Source organism: Coregonus lavaretus, assembly GCF_964263955.1.
Source record: "Coregonus lavaretus genome assembly, contig: HAP1_SCAFFOLD_646, whole genome shotgun sequence".
Taxonomy (NCBI): Eukaryota; Metazoa; Chordata; class Actinopteri; order Salmoniformes; family Salmonidae; genus Coregonus; species Coregonus lavaretus.
The window spans coordinates 131,037-152,111 of record NW_028166774.1 but is presented as its reverse complement, the minus strand read 5'-3'; the positions used below and the strand labels follow the sequence as shown (position 1 = coordinate 152,111).

General features: G+C 43.3%; 2 protein-coding genes across 3 annotated transcripts; one reads left to right on the top strand and one right to left on the bottom strand.

The window, feature by feature from the left end:
* The first annotated feature begins 3,498 nt into the window (after positions 1-3,498).
* LOC311114322 (HIG1 domain family member 2A-like) lies at positions 3,499-5,808 on the top strand. 2 transcript variants are annotated; one of them, XM_084189584.1, is made up of 3 exons: positions 3,499-3,595; positions 3,958-4,179; positions 5,040-5,808. In XM_084189584.1, the coding sequence occupies exons 2-3, from the start codon at positions 3,996-3,998 to the stop codon at positions 5,201-5,203; spliced, it is 348 nt and encodes a 115-aa protein (XP_084045710.1). In that variant the 5' UTR covers positions 3,499-3,595; positions 3,958-3,995; the 3' UTR covers positions 5,204-5,808. The 2 variants fall into 2 exon arrangements, with proteins under 2 accessions (XP_084045710.1, XP_084045711.1); XM_084189585.1 differs by having other exon boundaries at positions 3,532-3,603.
* A 286-nt stretch (positions 5,809-6,094) lies between these two features.
* Positions 6,095-19,220, bottom strand: LOC311114320 (clathrin light chain B-like). Its single transcript, XM_084189583.1, has 5 exons — positions 18,778-19,220; positions 18,222-18,277; positions 14,709-14,826; positions 12,279-12,390; positions 6,095-7,746 (listed from the first exon to the last, which is right to left on the bottom strand). Exons 1-5 carry the CDS (start codon positions 18,977-18,979, stop codon positions 7,575-7,577), a joined length of 660 nt encoding a protein of 219 aa, XP_084045709.1. The 5' UTR covers positions 18,980-19,220; the 3' UTR covers positions 6,095-7,574.
* Between the last annotated feature and the right edge of the window lie 1,855 nt (positions 19,221-21,075).

The following is a 21,075-nucleotide window of genomic DNA, read 5'->3' as shown; positions in this document are numbered from 1 at the left end:
CGTGGAGTTGCAATGATCATGAGAACGGTGAGGAATCAGCCCAGAACTACACGGGAGGATCTTGTCAATGATCTCAAGACAGCTGGGACCATAGTCACCAAGAAAACAATTGGTAACACACCATGCCGTGAAGGACTGAAATCCTGCAGCGCCCGCAAGGTCCCCCTGCTCATGAAAGCACATATACAGGGCCGTCTGAAGTTTGCCAATGAACATCTGAATGATTCAGAGGTGTTGTGGTCAGATGAGACCAAAATCGAGCTCTTTGGCATCAACTCAACTCGCCGTGTTTGGAGGAGGAGGAATGCTGCCTATGACCCCAAGAACACCATCCCCACCCTCAAACATGGAGGTGGAAACATTATGCTTTGGGGGTGTTTTTCTGCTAAGGGGACAGGACAACTTCACTGCATCAAAGGGACGATTTGTACCGTCAAATCTTGGGTGAGAACCTCCTTCCCTCAGCCAGGGCATTGAAAATGGGTCGTGGTTGGGTACTCCAGCATGACAATGACCCAAAACACACGGCCAAGGCAACAAAGGAGTGGTTCAAGAAGAAGCACATTAAGGTCCTGGAGTGGCCTAGCCAGTCTCCAGACCTTAATCCCATAGAAAATCTGTGGAGGGAGCTGAAGGTTCGAGTTGCCAAACGTCAGGCTCGAAACCTTAATGACTTGGAGAATATCTGCAAAGAGGAGTGGGACAAAATGCCTCCTGAGATGTGTGCAAACCTGGTGGCCAGCTACAAGAAACGTCTGACCTCTGTTATTGCCAACAAGGGTTTTGCAACCAAGTACTAAGTCATGTTTTGCAGAGGGGTCAAATACTTATTTCCCTCATTAAAATGCAAATCAATTCATAACATTTTTGACATGCGTTTTTCTGGATGTTTTTGTTGTTATTCTGTCTCTCACTGTTCAAATAAACCTACCATTAAAATTATAGACTGATCATGTCTTTGTCAGTGGGCAAACGTACATGCTATGAGACTCGAAATTGAGCTTAGGTCAAATCAAATCAAATCACATTTTATTTGTCACATACACATGTTTAGCAGATGTTATTGTGGGTGTAGCGAAATGCTTGTGTTTCTAGCTCCAACAGTGCAGTAATATCTAACAATTCACAACAATACACACAACCAAAAAGTAAAATAATGGACTTAAGGAATATATAAATATTATAAATATTAGGATGAGCAATGTCGCGCCTTTCTTCTTCCCAGAGAGTTCTTTAGTCCTGTCTGTACTGAGAAACCAGCTGGCTGCATGGACGGGGACAGTATATCCCGAGAGACCCATGTTTCTGTGAAACAGAGTATGTTACAGTCCCTGATGTCTCTCTGGAAGGAGATCCTCGCCCTGAGCTCGTGTACTTTATTATCCAGAGACTGAACATTAGCGAGTAATATACTCGGAAAGCGGTGGATGGTGTGCATTCCAAGTCCACTCCGAATTCCTCTTCTCCCCCGGCGGTGTTTTGCATCAGCCTCTGGAATCAGTTCAATTGCCCTGCTGGTGAGTTACCGCCGCTCTGATATCCAAAAGTTATTTCCGGCTGTATGTAATAACACAAAACATTTCCTGGGCTAATAATGTAAGAAATAACACACACAAAAAAATAACAAATAATACTGCAACGTTGCTTAGGAGCTAGAAGCAGAGCTGCCATGTCTGTTGCTGAGGAGCTAGAAGCAGAGCTGCCATGTCTGTTGCTGAGGAGCTAGAAGCAGAGCTGCCATGTCTGTTGCTGAGGAGCTAGAAGCAGAGCTGCCATGTCTGTCTTCGCATCCTGTTTCCATTGATCATCCTTGGGATGTTTCTACAACTTCATTGGATTCCACCTGTGGTAAATTCAATTGATTGGACATGATTTGGAAAGGCACACACCTGTCTACATAAGGTCCCAAAGTTGACAGTGCATGTCAGAGCAAAAACCAAGTCATGATGTCGAAGGAATTGTCTGTAGAGCTCTGAGACAGGATTGTGTCGAGGCACAGATCTGGGGAACGGTACCAAAACATTTCTGCAACATTGAAGCTCAGTGGCCTCCATCTTTCTTAAATGGAAGAAGTTTGAAACCACCAAGACTCTTCCTAGAGCTGGCCGCTCGGCCAAACTGAGCAATCGGGGAGAAGGGCCTTGGTCAGGGAGGTGACCAAGAACCCAGAACCCAATGGTCACTCTGACAGAGCTCTAGAGTTCCTCTGTGGAGACAGGAGAACCTTCCAGAAGGACAACCATCTCTGCGGCACTCCACCAATCAGGCCTTTATGGTAGAGTGACCAGACGGAAGCCACTCCTCAGTAAAAGGCACATGACAGCCCGCTTGGAGTTCACCAAAAAGGCACCTAAAGACTCTCAGACCATGAGAAACAAGATTCTCTGGTCTGATGAAACCAAGATTGAACTCTTTGGCCTGAATGCCAAGTGTCACGTCTGGAGGAAACTTGGCACCATCCCTACGGTGAAGCATGGCGGTGGCAGCATCATGCTGTGGGAATGTTTTTCAGCGGCAGGGACTGGGAGACTAGTCAGGATCGAGGCAAAGATGAATGGAGCAAAGTACAGTGAGATCCTTGATGAAACCCTGCTCCAGAGCGCTCAGGACTTCAGACTGGGGCGAAGGTTCACCTTCCAACAGGACAACGACCCTAAGCACACAGCCAAGACAATGCAGCAGTGGCTTCTGGACAAGTCTCGGAATGTCCTTGAGTCGCCCAGCCAGAGCCCGGACTTGAACCCGATCTAACATCTCTGGAGAGACCTGAAAATAGCTGTGCAGCGACGCTCCCCATCTAACCTGAAAGAGCTTGAGAGGATCTGCAGAGTAGAATGGGAGAAACTCCCCAAATACAGGCGTGCCAAGCTTGTAGCATCATACCCAAGAAGACTCGAGGCTGTAATCGCTGCAAAAGGTGCTTCAACAAAGTACTGAGTAAAGGGTCTGAATACTTATGTAAATGTAATATTTCCGTTTTTTATTTTTTATAAATTAGCAAAACATTCTAAAAACCTGTTTTTGCTTTGTCATTATGGGGTATTGTGTGTGGATTGATGAGGGGGAAAAACAATTTAATCAATTTTAGAACAAGGCTGTAACGTAACAAAAAACGTGGAAAAAGTCAAGGGGTCTGAATTCTTTCCGAAGGCACTGTATCTCTGACTTCTGACCAATCTTTCCTTTTCTCTACCAAGGTTAGATCAACAACAGGATCTGGGAGTAACCACGGAGGAACATCCCCTATCACCACAGAAGGGCCAACCTTCAACTCCCTCAAACCACTCTCATCAGCAAGCTTTCCAACTGTCCAACCAAAACCACTGCCTTGTCTACTAGTATATTCCCAACAGTCATCTAGAATAGTAGGGTCTGAATACTTTCCGAATGCACTGTACCTAAATGTGAAGTAAACTCAACTGAGTAAAAGAGAATGGAGACTTTTAACTTGAAAACGTGCAGGATACCTCTTTCCGGTTTCCCTGACTTCCGGTTTTTATACTGTGTTGTGCTTGTTCTCGTAGCACTCCTCACAGGCCGTTTGGTGTACGTTTTTTTTTTTGATGGTGAGATGAAACTGCCAAAACTCTGAAAGGTATTATTGTAAGTCAGAATCAGTGGCGACCTGTCATTCAGGCTAAACACCGGTAACTTAGTGTGGTGAAGTTTTCTTTAGTTTAGGTATCATTCTGTTATCTGAAAAATGGCCAAGGGAGGCCTTGTCATAACTTATGATTAATAAGATCATGTTTTATTTTTATTTTACTACGCTTTTCAAGTTTCAAACACGTTTCAATCAAGTTTCAAACACCTTTCTTTGCATTGATAATTGTGGTCAAAGGTGGCCCAACGGAATCCTTTGCGTTATAGCATGTGATATTTACGGAAGCCCTCTAATTAGGTCATCTCTCATATTTTCAACATCTTTGTTCCAAACCATTCACCCTTCCTCTGTAGCTAGCAACCATAGCTTTGGGAACAGACCGTCTGCAAGCATGGCTGCTGCCGCTACCCCGGTTGTCCCTGAACAGTCGGCGACAACAACGACCCATTTACCAATGTTCGACATATCCAAACCCCCCGTTATAGAAGGATTTACACCGCTGTCGCGACCCAGAGAAGAGACGTTCCAGGAGAAGTTTATGAGGAAGTCGAAGGAGAACCCCTTCGTCCCTATAGGTGAGTTGCGTAATGAGTAACTCAAGTTAAAATTGTCCACAGCTGTACCTAGTCGGCTTCAATGTATACTATTAATACGTTAGATGATTCATTCGTTGAATAGACTGTCATTTGGTCATTCATGTGGCGGCTTACGACCAAGAGACAACCGTGTTGTAGCTAGTTAGCTAACTATGTTTAACTCGTTTGCTAGCTACAGCAGGGAACAGCATACCATCAACTTTAATTTGGTACAGCCAGCTACAGTTTTTAATAAGATGTGTCATGCGCAGTGACCTTGTGGACCTAATAAGGTACACTAAAAGGCCTCAGCATTGATTATTTTTATTGGAACATAGACTAGTGTTCCAAGTCCCATTATGAAACATTACAGGGGGCATAATGCCCTTGTCAAGGAGTTTCATAATAAACATGTATTATAATGGTAAACTAGTGCAATCAATGGGTCATACCCTGGGTGCTAGGCTACACTGGTAGACCAGCGGACAAACTGTCTGTATAACATAGTTAGGTATTGAACATTTATGTGAATATAACATCGGGAACTGCTCCACATTGGGCATGCTCTCTCTGTAGCTGTAATTTCCCCTGTGGTTACAGGATGAATTGCATACACAATCAGGCCTAAAATATCTTAAGATTTACAGTGGTCAGGGTGCTTGACCTTTTACAGTACTTTGATTGTACACCTTCATAGACCCTCCGTCCTCCAAAACAGAACAGAGAAGCATTGGGACCACTGTGAAACCAAATGGAAGCTACTGAATGCACCTCTTTTCACACCCGCTGTTTTCAGACTGGTTATGGAAAACCTAATTGTTTTGGTTTAAATAAAATCGATATTCTGCGTCTCTCCCCAGGTTGTCTCGGTACAGCTGGAGCGTTGATGTACGGTCTCCGAGCCTTCAAACAAGGCAAGACCCGTCAGTCCCAGCTCCTGATGAGAGGGCGTATCTTCGCACAAGGCTTCACCGTCGTCGCTATCATCTTCGGCGTGTTCGCCACGGCTCTGAAGAAAGACTGAGCAGCGTCAGGGTTGTATTCATTACTGCAAAACCGTAGCAAAACGTTTTGCAACGGAAAAAGAAAACAAGGTTTCTTATTAGACAAATTCTGCCAGTTTATCCATTCATTTGGAGAGAACTGTGGTGGTGAATGAAATGTTGTTTGAATGTGTATAAAGACTAACGGAACAGATATTTAAAACTTACTGCTTTTCTCTCTCCTGTTTCTGGCCTCCCTTAACTGTGCTTTGGGCTGGTCCAGTCAAATGAAATGTACACCCTGTCCTGCAGATGGCAAAGCAAGCAGGGCATTGACTGCCTTGAGTTTAAAACATAATTGTGTAACTGTATAATTGAAGTGCAATGCAGCCATCCACATAGGTTGAAAAACATCTCTGGGTTGGAGAAAATGGGCCAGCTGACCCACTACCGCTTGCCTCTCTGTTAGTGAGATCCACCTCTGTATAATACAGATCATTATTCCAAGACTCGGAACCACCTTTTTAGCACCGTGTATTGTCAGTTCCACAAACCATGTATTGGCCATGTGAAGTGAAACACAGAGCATTGTATCCTCACACACGCAGGGTACATGCCTGCCCCTTTATAAACATGTAAAAGTGAATTGTTTGTGTGTTGTAATACTTGAGAGAAAGATGGCGCATCGGTGGAGCATCTGGCTCTTAGGACCAATAAAGCGGTTAAGGGGTGTTAAAGGGACTGGGGAAAGATGACCTGCCACTGTGGGGCGCTGGTAAGAGAGGCAGAGGTTACAACTCAGGGATTGTCTAGTGCATTCTCCAGGAAGTCTATGGTCTCGAGTCTTCCCAAGTACCCCCTGTGTATCGTACACAGTCTTATTTAATCCTCACACAAACCCTTTGCTTGATAAAGACATTACCAAAAACAGGCAGATTTTAGAGATCGTTTTTATTGACGGACAAAGAGTTTCAGTTCCCATGTAACATTCTCTCACCTGTGTGAGGATGAATGATGACAAGGCCTAATTGGCTGATCACAGATTCAGAGGCAACGCAGTTGAAAATGAAGGGGGAAGTGTTTGAAAATATGACTCAACATCAGACTAGTGTTCATTCGACTGTGTACAACATGTTAATGCCATTCAAGATGTATATTATTGGCCATTATTATTATTCTTAAAAAACAACAGTGGCTGCGGATCCGACTTTCACTGGACCTTTCTTCCCCGGGTGCTGAAGGGGTTCCGGAAGATTCTGCACGCGTGGGTGTTCTCTACGTCCACAGTCTCAGCAGGCTACTCTGATGAATGGTTTATAAATCGTTTAATAACGTTAGATCAAAGCTGAATCAATGTCCGCAAGATCATAATGATAGTATTCTACAGAACCCAATAGCACAGTAAAACGTTACTGGAAGACAAACGCCCTAACTTCTTATGAGATTTTAGGACGATTGTGTGAAATGGTTGCATTTCTCTCACGCAGCCATAACTCAACAGACTGCCTTGTCTAGCCTGGTCACACATCGGTTTGCGCTGTCCTGCCAGCTCCTATGGTCATTGCGTAGACCGTATGTATAAAAAAAAGGGTCATTGTCACGTTTGGCAAGACCGCACAAAACAGATCAGAATGCCTGGCTATAAAAAAAATAGTTGAGCGTGGGAAGGAAATTAATCTTGCTAAAAGTATAAACAGTGACAGGAGTTCAGGAAGGCCACAAGCTCGTAGCGTCTCACATTTCAGGACAAATTACTAGCCAATGAATAGGTGAATCAATTCTTAATTAAAAACAAACAGGCATCGGTGGTTTCCAATCTCCTAATGTGGTGCCCGAACAGGACTGGCTAGGTTGGACCTCACACATTACATCAAAATTAAAATTACAGTCGAGATTAACGATGAAACCTAATCCGTTATTTTATCAAATACAAAACACTTCATCCAAAATATTGGGAGAGATGCATCATGCTTAAGAGATAGGGGGCATTGGGTCAAACCCCTAAGTTTGAGAGGGAAGGAGTTGAATAAAATATTTTCTTAACGTCAGTAATGTAGTGGTGAAACAGAAGCATTGCTGAGGGAAGGTAAAAGGACAGAGAGCGGTCAGTCAGTCCTTCATCTTAATAAGGTTAGTGAGGTATATTATATAAACTGGATACATTCAAATCAGAATAAGGAAATATGGCAGGAGAGTGTAAATACCTTTCCTCCAAAAGTTGGAGACATAGCAGAAAACAGGAGGGTCTGAACATAAAAGAAACCCTACACCAAGAGTAGATCTACAATATATGAGAAGAGCCTAGTACACATTCTGCCTTAATGCAAACAGGGTTCATAACTCATGAGCAGGCGTTTTAAAAGGAAGGGAAACAGGAACCATCATCACCACCCCTCCGTTCCATTGGCCCGACTAGCGGACCAGAGGTGTCTGTTTGAGGGCTATGAGGACAGAGCGCATCCGGGACACGTCCTTGGCTGTCTTGTTGGTCTTGGGGTTGAAGTCACAGAGATGGGCCACTCTCTCCCACTCCGTCCCTGGGCTGTCACCGTCAGCCTCAGACAGGAAGGCCTCTTCAGATGCCCTGGAGGAGGGGAAGGAAAATATGGATGAGGTGTTGGACAAGGTGTTTAAGGGCTGGTTTCCCGGACACAGATTAAGCCTGGTCCTGGACTAATAGACATTCAGTGGAGAATCTCCTTTGAGATAATTTTATTCCAGGACTTAATCTGTGTCAGGAAAATCTTCCCATAGAGTTTAGCACCACTGACATGACATTCTTTTGCAAACAGTACCTACTGCCTAAACACACTAACTTTTCAAAACACAGACTCACAGTGAGAGTACATTTGACTAAAACCTACACACAGTATTGGAAATAGGCTACATGCATTTATGGCAAATGATCACAACTGAAATGATAAGATGAAATACAATGAACACTGTTGTTGTGATTTACGGACCTAGTCAAATACACAAATACAGTCCCTCCAAGACCCAAAATGGAGCCTAACTTATGCGTTATTCACTGGTTTATTTCACAGTTGGGACATGCAGACAAAGTAACTACAGGTAAACAAACAGAGGTAGAATGCCAAGACAATACTACACCAAAAGCAGAAGAGTTCTAAAAACCTACAAAAAGTTTATCACTTCAGAGTTGGGCTGTTTGTAGAAAGTCTTATCAGCAATCCTAGTGTGCAGAGGAAAAGACAGCAGAAGAAGAAGAGAGATGAGTCAGCGTCACACAACAGGTAGAGTTATGAGTTGTTAGGACAGGAAGCCATAGTGACAGAAGAGAGGAAGTTCCATCAGACTGAGTACAAAACATTGTCGACTGACCAGGTGAATCCAGGTGAAAGCTATGGTCCCTTATTGGATGTCACTTGTTAAATCCACTTCAAATCAGTGTAGATGAAGGGGAGGAGACAGGTTAAAGAAGGATTTTTAAGCCTTGAGACATGGATTGTGTGAGTGTGTGTGTCATTCAGAGGGTGAACGGGCAAGACAAAAGATTTAAGTGTCTTTGAACGGGGTATGGTAGTAGGCGCCAGGCGCACCGGTTTGAGTCAGCTGGGTTTTTCACGCTCAACGGTTACCCGTGTGTATCAAGAATGGTCCACCACCCAAAGGACATCCAGCCAACGGCAGCCCAGTGGTTGAAAATGGGTCATTGATAAAAGAGGACAAAAGGAAGCTGACACGAGTTGCGCAGAGCAACAGACGGGCTACAGTTAGTTAACTGACAGACCCATAAAACTAATGCACAACTCGTTGTACCTTGAAAACGAATGGGGTATGGCAGCCGACCACCTTACAGAGTTCAATTTCTTTCAGCAAAAAACAAGAAACTGCTGTTACAGTGGGCTAAGGAACTAAAACACTGGAGAATTGGAAAAACATTGCCCCGTCTGATGAATCCTGGTTGCTGCTGTTTCACGCTGATGGGAGGACTAGGGTACGGAGAAAACCTCATGAGTGCATGCACCCATCATGCCGCGTGTCAACATTGCAGGCTGGTGGTGGTGTGGGGTGTGTTTTCATGGCACACATTGGGCCACTTGATAAAAGTGGAGCAACGTTTGAATGCCACAGGATATCTGAACATCATTGCCAATCAGGTGCTTCCCTTCATGGCAGCAGTGTATCCATCTGCAAATTGATTTTTTTCAGCAGGATAATGCCCCATGCCACAAGGCTAGGATTGTCCAGGAATGGTTCCACGGACACGACAGTGAATTCAGCTTACTGCAGTGGCCTGCCCAGTCACCAGATCCCAATCCAACTGAGCCTCTGTGGGATGAGATGGAACGAGCTATTCGGAGTAGAGATCCACTACCAGCCAACTTGACACAACCGTAGGAAGCATTGGAGTCAACATGGACCAGCATCCCTGTGGAACACTTTCGACACCTCGACGGGTCCGCGCCCCGACGAATTGAGGCTGTGCAACTCGACGTCAGGACGGTGTTCCTAATGTTTTGTACAGTCAGTGTATCGGACAATACTATTCCATTGTGTTACGAATAAAAACACAAAATAGTCTCAGTCATCGTAGTGCATTCAGCAGTCAGCAGTTTAGACTGGAGAATGGCCAGATACACTGCAATGTGTCAGCAGTTTAGACTGGAGAATGGCCAGATACACTGCAATGTGACAGCAGTTTAGACTGGAGAATGGCCAGATACACTGCAATGTGTCAGCAGTTTAGACTGGAGAATGGCCAGATACACTGCAATGTGTCAGCAGTTTAGACTGGAGAATGGCCAGATACACTGCAATGTGTCAGCAGTTTAGACTGGAGAATGGCCAGATACACTGCAATGTGTCAGCAGTTTAGACTGGAGAATGGCCAGATACACTGCAATGTGTCAGCAGTTTAGACTGGAGAATGGCCAGATACACTGCAATGTGTCAGCAGTTTAGACTGGAGAATGGCCAGATACACTGCAATGTGACAGCAGTTTAGACTGGAGAATGGCCAGATACACTGCAATGTGACAGCAGTTTAGACTGGAGAATGGCCAGATACACTGCAATGTGTCAGCAGTTTAGACTGGAGAATGGCCAGATACACTGCAATGTGTCAGCAGTTTAGACTGGAGAATGGCCAGATACACTGCAATGTGTCAGCAGTTTAGACTGGAGAATGGCCAGATACACTGCAATGTGTCAGCAGTTTAGACTGGAGAATGGCCAGATGCACTGCAATGTGTCAGCAGTTTAGACTGGAGAATGGCCAGATACACTGCAATGTGACAGCAGTTTAGACTGGAGAATGGCCAGATACACTGCAATGTGTCAGCAGTTTAGACTGGAGAATGGCCAGATACACTGCAATGTGTCAGCAGTTTAGACTGGAGAATGGCCAGATACACTGCAATGTGTCAGCAGTTTAGACTGGAGAATGGCCAGATACACTGCAATGTGACAGCAGTTTAGACTGGAGAATGGCCAGATACACTGCAATGTGTCAGCAGTTTAGACTGGAGAATGGCCAGATACACTGCAATGTGTCAGCAGTTTAGACTGGAGAATGGCCAGATACACTGCAATGTGACAGCAGTTTAGACTGGAGAATGGCCAGATACACTGCAATGTGTCAGCAGTTTAGACTGGAGAATGGCCAGATACACTGCAATGTGATAGCAGTTTAGACTGGAGAATGGCCAGATACACTGCAATGTGTCAGCAGTTTAGACTGGAGAATGGCCAGATACACTGCAATGTGTCAGCAGTTTAGACTGGAGAATGGCCAGATACACTGCAATGTTTTAGCAGTTTAGACTGGAGAATGGCCAGATACACTGCAATGTGACAGCAGTTTAGACTGGAGAATGGCCAGATACACTGCAATGTGACAGCAGTTTAGACTGGAGAATGGCCAGATACACTGCAATGTGTCAGCAGTTTAGACTGGAGAATGGCCAGATACACTGCAATGTGACACTTCTAAGTCAATGTAAGTTCTCTTTACTTGACATATGGGTACATCCCAAATGGCACCCTAATCCCTATATAGTGCACTACTTTTGACCAGAGCCCTATGGGACCTTGGAGTAGTACACTATATAGGGAACAAGGTGCAATTTGGGATGCAGCCTGTTTTGGTTTTCTATATCCCGGCTGCGTTGGCCCGGATGCAGTCCAGCGCTAGCCTCTCTCCAGGGGGTCATCGTTAGTGCTCACAGTCACAGGGGCATTACGGCAGGAAAGAGAGTTGTAGTTGCAAAACGTTACCTTGCCAGACTTAGACAAAGTCTGTTGGGAAGCATGAGAGAAGGTTGGTTTCAGTACAGGAAAGCAAAGGACCCCAGGGAATAAAATATGTTTACGACAGAGAAAGAAAAGCAAACTGGGAGAGAAATACTTTTGATAGTAATTGAAGTGTAGGATTACAGAGGGCATTCAAATAGTTAATTAATAGTTAGTTGAACATCAGTTAATAGTTAAATAAATTATGAAAATCAATACAAACGCAATGAGAAGTTACGTGTCATTTAGTTAGCTCAAAGAAATAAGGTTGAGATCCATCCACCTTCCTTAGTTTATATGACAGTTCAGATTTATTACATTTCAGCGTGGTGACATAGAAATAGGACACAAACTGATCTCTGCATTTCTTACCAATCCTAAATAAATGAGCAACATCTTTCTGTTACAAAAAGCCGGCCAACAAAACATTGGAGCCCTGGAGGGCAGCTCAGCTATCACAGTTCCACGTTTCCACTCAGTTTAGGCCATTTACCAAGAAATCCTGTTCACAGTATTATTATTATTATTATTATTATTATTATTATTATATATTAGGTACATGAATAAAGTCAACTTTCTGTGACAGTCTATAGAAAGTATTTAAGCCTAAGCTTAAATATCCTATTTCCTGATCTGATCTCACGGAATAACAAGGAAATAACCACAGAAACACACATTCTGATCACACCGTTGCTCTTAATTCTCATAGTGAACTATCACAGATACATTCAGATTCATTAGATGCATATTTTGTCTTATTTATTTTGTATATTGTTACACACGTCTGAACTTGCATTTCCTGTTATGTTAGTTTTGAGGGAACCATGTAGGAACTAAAAACAGAGCTATGTAGGAACTAACCTGTTGTTGGCCTTGTTCTTCTCCATCTGTTCAATCTGGTGCACATGCCAGTCCTCCAGCTCTAGCTTGGCCCTCTCTTTCCACTCAGCCTCCGCAGCCTTGGACGCAGAGTCTTCAGGGTTCACATGCACACAGGGAGATGGGTGATGGTATGATCAATACAGAATCAACAGAATGGGCACAATACCAGGGTTATATTCAGTAGGAACGAAGCGGAACGGAAACGGGCAGGACTACCTGAATTTGTCCAATAAGAATAGCTTGTTTTCGTTTTTTTGCTACGGGGTGTGCACTAATGAACACTACCCAGGATGAAAGGTTTCAGTCCGCAATGCATTGTATGATCTACAGAAGGCGGTGCTCTTTTCTCAAGAGATCAACTATAGAGTCAATACAGCGAGAACAAGACCAACTCATCCATACAGGCCATGCCAATACACTGAGTGGAACCCAAACGAAGGGTGGCAGACTAATCAACTAGATTTTTTTATATATTTTTTTGCAGGTCTTTTATTTTGCTTTTTTTTAGCAGGCAGGGGGAAATGTGACATTTAGGTGTCAACCTTCGTCAATGTGGACAAAATACTGACTGAAGTCAGTAGTAGATACTGTATGCATCGTAGTAGTAGTAGGTATAGTTGAAGTCGGAAGTTGACATGCACTTAGGTTGGAGTCATTAAAACTCGTTTTTCAACCACTCCACACATTTCTTGTTAACAAACTATAGTTTTGGCAAGTCGGTTAGGACATCTACTTTGTGCATGACACAAGTAATTTTTCCAACAATTGTTTACAGACAGATTATTTAACTTATAATTCACTGTATCACAATTCCAGTGAGTCAGAAGTTTACATACACTAAGTTGACTGTGCCTTTAAACAGCTTGGAAAATTACAGAAAATTATGTCATGGCTTTAGAAGCTTCTGATAGGCTAATTGACATCATTTGAGTCAATTGGAGGTGTACCTGTGGATGTATTTCAAGGCCTACCTTCAAACTCAGTGCCTCTTTGCTTGACATCATGGGAAAGTCAAAAGAAATCAGCCAAGACCTCAGAAAAATAATTGTAGACCTCCACAAGTCTGGTTCATCCCTGGGAGCAATTTCCAAATGCATGAAGGTACCACGTTCATCTGTACAAACAATAGTACGCAAGTATAAACACCATGGGACCACGCAGCCATCATACCGCTCAGGAAGGAGACTTGTTCTGTCTCCTAGAGATAAACGTACTTTGGTGCGAAAAGTGCAAATCGATCCCAGAACAACAGCAAAGGACCTTGTGAAGATGCTGGAGGAAACAGGTACAAAAGTATCTATATCCACAGTAAAACGAGTCCTATATCGACATAACCTGAAAGGCCGCTCAGCAAGGAAGAAGCCACTGCTCCAAAACCGCCATAAAAAAGCCAGACTACGGTTTGCAACTGCACATGGGGACAAAGATCGTACTTTTTTGAGAAATGTCCTCTGGTCTGATGAAACAAAAATAGAACTGTTTGGCCATAATGACCATCGTAATGTTTGGAAGAAAAAGGGGTAGGCTTGCAAGCCGAAGAACACTATCCCAACCGTGAAGCACGGGGGTGGCAGCACCATGCTGTGTGGGTGCTTTGCTGCAGGAGGGACTGGTGCACTTCACAAAATAGATGGCATCATGAGGAAGGAAAATTATGTGGATATATTGAAGCAACATCTCAAGACATCAGTCAGGAAGTTAAAGCTTGTTCGCAAATGGGTCTTCCAAATGGACAATGACCCCAAGCATACTTCCAAAGTTGTGGCAAAATGGCTTAAGGACAACAAAGTCAAGGTATTGGAGTGGCCATCACAAAGCCCTGACCTCAATCCTATAGAAAATGTGTGGGCAGAACTGAAAAAGCGTGTGCGAGCAAGGAGGCCTACAAACCTTACTCAGTTACACCAGCTCTGTCAGGAGGAATGGGCCAAAATTCACCCAACTTATTGTGGGAAGCTTGTGGAAGGCTACCCGAAACGTTTGACCCAAGTTAAACAATTTAAAGGCAATGCTACCAAATACTAATTGAGTGTATGTAAACTTCTGACCCACTGGGAATGTGATGAAAGAAATAAAAGCTGAAATAAATAATTCTCTCTACTATTATTCTGACATTTCACATTCTTAAAATAAAGTGGTGATCCTAACTGACCTAAAATAGGGAATTTTTACTAGGATTAAATGTCAGGAATTGTGAGAAACTGAGTTTAAATGTATTTGGCTAAGGTGTATGTAAACTTCCGACTTCAACTGTAAGTCTGAAGTAGCTGTGTGTCCAAAATGGCACCCTATTCTCTTTATAGTGCACTACTTTTGACCAGAGCCCTATGGACTCTAGCCAAAAGTAGTGCACTATATAGGGAACAGGGTGCCATTTGGGCTACACATCAGTCTCTGTTGTTTACTTACCTAGTTGCTCCAGCCGTGCCTTCTGCTCCTCCCTCCACTTACGCAGGCTCTCAGGCTCTGCTCTCAGAGAGTCCACCTGGGCGATGGCCGCATAGCTGTCCGATGGACCGTTGGACTCCTGGGGGGGGGGGAGAAGAACCAGGACCAGGCATGAGACATAAGGACCACCAGTCATAGACTGCGTTTACACAAGCAGCCCAATTCTTATCTGTTTAGCGCAGAAAACATGGTCATTAACTACATTAATCCATTGTGCGCCCGCTTAAACTAGTCCGGTCTGTGCGGAGCAGACACGGAAACAAAAAGAGAACGCGCGATCGAGAGGGTTAAAAAGCATTTGCTTCGTGAGCCTGAAAAAATACATGATCTAAGTGATTCGATAGCTGGTATTCAGCAGTCATAAAAGTATGCCTTATTTACTTTGAAGAACTACTAAGCAGCAGAGAGATAGAGATGAGAGATGATGACTTGGAATGAAATAAAGCCATCAAATAAAAACAACTGTAAATTAAATTATTAAAGTAAATTAATGTGAATAAATGATGGTTAATAAAAGTGATCAGCAGTAATGGACAGTCACTACCATCATGGGACTTGTATTAATTGTTGTATTCTGTGTTGTTACAACATTCAACCCACATAATGCATTTAATGTCAAATAAATAAATACAACGAAATCCGTGATAATTTTAAAAAATAATCTAACCGAAACAACCTCAAAAAGCACTAATCGCTCAGCACTAATAAGGCATGAGGACCACCAGTCCATGGGTCATTCAATAGTAGCAGCTGAACACTGAGGAGCAAATGCAGAAATCCTTAAAGGGCGGCTGAACTTCCTGATTTGGCTCATTAAGAAATACCAGTGGCCATGACAATTCAAAAGTGAGTTGGTTTTGGGTGTCTCTTGTGTGTGTGTGTGTGTGTGTGTGTGTTCGCAGGTGGGAAGAGTTAGCCAAATTCTTTCGCCAATTACAGTGGGGGAAATAAGTATTTAGTCAGCCACCAATTGTGCAAGTTCTCCCACTTAAAAAGATGAGAGAGGCCTGTAATTTTCATCATATGTACATGTCAACTATGACAGACAAATTTAGATTTTTTTTCTCCAGAAAATCACATTGTAGGATTTTTAATGAATTTCTTTGCAAATTATGGTGGAAAATAAGTATTTGGTCACCTACAAACAAGCAAGATTTCTGGCTCTCACAGACCTGTAACTTCTTCTTTAAGAGGCTCCTCTGTCCTCCACTCGTTACCTGTATTAATGGCACCTGTTTGAACTTGTTATTAGTATAAAAGACACCTGTCCACAACCTCAAACAGTCACACTCCAAACTCCACTATGGCCTAGACCAAAGAGCTGTCAAAGGACACCAGAAACAAAATTGTAGACCTGCACCAGGCTGGGAAGACTGAATCTGCAATAGGTAAGCAGCTTGGTTTGAAGAAATCAACTGTGGGAGCAATTATTAGGAAATGGAAGACATACAAGACCACTGATAATCTCCCTCGATCTGGGGCTCCACGCAAGATCTCACCCCGTGGGGTCAAAATGATCACAAGAACGGTGAGCAAAAATCCCAGAACCACACGGGGGGACCTAGTGAATGACCTGCAGAGAGCTGGGACCAAAGTAACAAAGCCTACCTTCAGTAACACACTACGCCGCCAGGGACTCAAATTCTGCAGTGCCAGACGTGTCCCCCTGCTTAAGCCAGTACATGTTCAGGCCCGTCTGAAGTTTGCTAGAGTGCATTTGGATGATCCAGAAGAGGATTGGGAGAATGTCATATGGTCAGATGAAACCAAAATATAACTTTTTGGTAAAAACTCAACTCGTCGTGTTTGGAGGACAAAGAATGCTGAGTTGCATCCAAAGAACACCATACCTACTGTGAAGCATGGGGGTGGAAACATCATGCTTTGGGGCTGTTTTTCTGCAAAGGGACCAGGACGACTGATCCGTGTAAAGGAAAGAATGAATGGGGCCATGTATCGTGAGATTTTGAGTGAAAACCTCCTTCCATCAGCAAAGGCATTGAAGATGAAACGTGGCTGGGTCTTTCAGCATGACAATGATCCCAAACACACCGCCCGGGCAACGAAGAAGTGGCTTCGTAAGAAGCATTTCAAGGTCCTGGAGTGGCCTAGCCAGTCTCCAGATCTCAACCCCATAGAAAGTCTGTGTTGCCCAGCGACAGCCCCAAAACATCACTGCCCTAGAGGAGATCTGCATGGAGGAATGGGCCAAAATACCAGCAACAGTGTGTGAAAACCTTGTGAAGACTTACAGAAAACGTTTGACCTGTGTCATTGCCAACAAAGGGTATATAACAAAGTATTGAGAAACTTTTGTTATTGACCAAATACTTATTTTCCACCATAATTTGCAAATAAATTCATTAAAAACCCTACAATGTGATTTTCTGGATTTTATTTTCTCATTTTGTCTGTCATAGTTGACGTGTACCTATGATGAAAATTACAGGCCTCTTTTTAAGTGGGAGAACTTGCACAATTGGTGGCTGACTAAATAATTTTTTCCCCCACTGTAGCTTCAGCCAGCTGGTTTGCAACTGTAGCAAAGTTGGTTTGACTTTGAATAGCCCATCTCTGGGGCTAGGTTAGGGACCGTCAATAAATTACACAGTGTAAATGAGACAATATTTTCATGTTACACACCTTTCATTTCTCATTAAATGCTTTCAACATCTGTATATTAATTTATACAATGTATAGTTGGTTTGAGGTTATTAAGTCATTGAAATTTGGAGGTATTGGAATTTAATATATTGTCCCATGTAGGCTTGTGTAATTTACTGATGGTCCCTAACTAGCCCCATTGGGATATTCAAAGTCAATGGGCATTATGATGGGGAAGCCTTGCAGCTGCACTCCGAAAAGATGATTACTTGTGGGCTGCCAGCTATGGGCTGGAATTAAACAAACCCAACCTTCATTTACGTTGTGACATACTCTGGTACAAAACTCTGTTTTGGAAGAGACTAACTTTATGACCAGAATTATCCTATTTACACTTTGTATTCAATATTGACATTATAATACATTTTTCAAACTAATATCGCTGCCACATAGGCTGTTCTCTAAAATATCAATTGTTTTTAGGGGCAGTAGCTAACATTATCCAAGCAAGTTGTGGTCCTCTGTAGCTCAGCTGGTAGAGCACGGCGCTTGTAACGCCAAGGTAGTGGGTTCGATCCCCGGGACCACCCATACACAAAAATGTATGCACGCATAACTGTAAGTCGCTTTGGATAAAAGCGTCTGCTAAATGGCATATTATTATTATTAAGTTTCTCTTGTCATGCTTCCTTTAACAACAATTTACTTGTTAACAATTCACTTACCATTGAGAAAGAGGTACCTATTTCAGGTGTGTCCTCATCTGCTACAGGTACATTCTCACTTAGTTAGCTGCCGCCTCACTTACAAAACTAACCTGCAATAAAACATGTCCAAGAACATTTGTATATAAATGTGTTCTTCTCTTACCAGCTCAAACATGTCTCCGTTTACAGTGGCTGCTGATGCTTCTGCAAACCCGGCATCTGGCAGATGAAACAACACAGAAACGGCTTTAAATAAACCTCATCTGACATGCTTTGCATTATGTGAACCTAGTGTCATCATTTGCTTTCGAGGGGTGGATAGATGGTGACAAGAATGCAGGAACACCTGTTTGGGCAGTAAGGTAAACTAGTTTCTCACCACCACCATATTGGCTAACCTTATTTGGCCTGAGGATAGTTTCAACACGTTTCACAATCACATTCAAACAAGTATATCATCATCGTTCAACTCAGGCTGCGTTGTGCTGCTCCAACTAACGTTACTGTTTACATTGACAGCTGTCAATTAACTAACTAGTTAGCTAGCTAGCTAACTTAAAACCAGGCTAACTTAGCTAGCTAACTAACTAGTTGTCTGGTAAGAATTAACTACCTAGCTATGGTACTAATACAAGTGACTTTTGTTGTCTTCATTTATGTACTTTTAGCTTGGGAGTTAGTTTAGCTAACATGCTAACTTAGCATAGCTAGCAATTTACCGTATTCTACAGCAGCAGGTGAATCGGTTACCGGCGGTTGCTGGAGAAGCTCAACGGATCCGTCCAAAGCACCGAAACCTTCGTCGTTATTCTCTATCACCGCTATTTCGCTTTCTTGCTGGGCTAAGAAAGCTGCTGCTGGGTCCACCTCGACAGGCAGCACTCCGTTGTCAGACGCGAACCCGAAATCTGCATCAGCCATCTTTCACAAAAAGTGAAAAATGTAGCTTGACACCGCTAGCTAACGTTATATTATTGCTTGTTATCTTGCTGGCTATCAATTAATTCAGCTGAGAGAGAAGAGTTATGATGATGGATATATCTGAATCAGGCAGAACATGCAACTAACTGAACTTTTCATGAACGGATGTCAGCTAATAGAAGAATGAATAAGGACTAACGTTAGCAAGCTTGTGTCTGTGATGATTCATGATTGCTCATGTTTAACTCGCCTGGCCTGCCACACGGACATCCAACTGTTGGTTTATTAGGACGTGTCTCCATCTGCTGGTGAAACCTAGAAATGCACTCTCCTATTTCCTAACCGGTATCTGAAGTTAAACGTTTTCTGCTTGCCGATTAGGCTATTATGTATAAACATTTTCTATTTGTTAGTATAGAAGAGAATAGTATTGGAATAAAATAGAATAGAATTAGAATGCAGTACAATAAAATATTTTTATATTTCCAAAAGTGTCCGTGGAAAATAAAACCTTTCTGGATAATCAGAGTGATCATTTTTTGGTCATGTGGTGGCAATTGATTGATTATTTTTAGTCGCCTTTACATATTTCAGAATAGATGGGAAATAGAGTATATAGGGAAAAAGCGATAGCTAGAGTCGCCGGTGTGCCACCTCTCTCATAGGAGAGCACAGACATATGGCGGGGATAGCCTACCCCAATGTGTATGGGGAGTGATTCAGGCCAGAATTCAGCCTAGGCAACGTTACCACCGTGTGGCTGTCGCCTACCATTGAACGTATGACTGACATGACGAGATACCAACGCCTTACTAACATCTGCGTGATGCCTACTTGTTAATTAAAGTAATAAGGTGCATAGTTTATATTTATGTGAATTAAATCTCAACCATAAATGTTAGAAACGTACCGTTTTCCCCGTGCTAGCCGACATTCTGTTGTAGCCACATTGAGCTATAGTTTAGCCTACGGCTTGTGTATTTCCTGTTATCACGGCCTAGAAAAGATTATGTCCAATCAATAGGTAATCAGGCTTTCCCTCAACACCACATGGGATGGTATGTTATCTTATCTCGCTGTATAATATCTTTTTTAATAATGCGTTCAAAACATCCTTTGTTCGTACCCCCCTGGGCAATTGAACTTATCCCAGAGGCTGCTCCAAGACGCCGCCGGCGGAGAAGAGGTATTCGGAGTGGACTTCCAGTCCGACTCAGGAGGCGCGCACACCATCCATCACTTCAGAGTATATTACTCGCTAATGTTCAGTCTCTGGACAATTAAGTAGACGAGCTCAGGGCGAGGATCTTCTTCCAGAGAGACATCAGGGACTGTAACATACTCTGTTTCATGGAATCATGGCTCTCTCCGGATATACTGTCCCTGTCCATACAGCCAGCTGGGTTCTCAGTACATTGCGCAGACAGGAATAAAGAACTCTCTGGGAAGAAGAAAGGCGATGGTGTATGTTTCATGATTAACTACTCATGGTGTGATTGTGAAAACGTACAGGAACTTAAGTCCTTTTGTTAACCAGACCTAGAATACCTCACAATCAAATGCAGACCTCCCAAGAGAATTCTCTTCGGTTATAATCACAGCCGTGTATATTCCCCCTCAAGCCGATACCACGACGGTCCTCAAGGAACTACACTGGACTTTGTGCAAACTGGAAACCACATATCCTGAGGCCGCATTTATTGTAGCCGGGGATTTTAACAAAGCAAATTTGAGGAAAACGCTACTGAAGTTCTATCAACACATTGACTGTAGTACTTGCGCATCAAAAACCCGCGTCCTCAGAGCATGCGCAGACCAGCTGGCTGGAGTGTTTATGGACATATTCAATCTCTCCCTATCCCAGTCTGCTGTCCCCACTTGCTTCAAGAGGGCCACCATTGTTCCTGTACCCAAGAATGCAAAGGTAACTGAACTAAATGACTATCGCCCCGTAGCACTCACTTCTGTCATCATGAAGTGCTTTGAGAGTCTAGGATTATATCACCTCCACCTTACTGTGGTCCTCTGTAGCTCAGCTGGTAGAGCACGGCGCTTGTAACGCTAAGGTAGTGGGTTCGAACCCCGGGACCACCCAT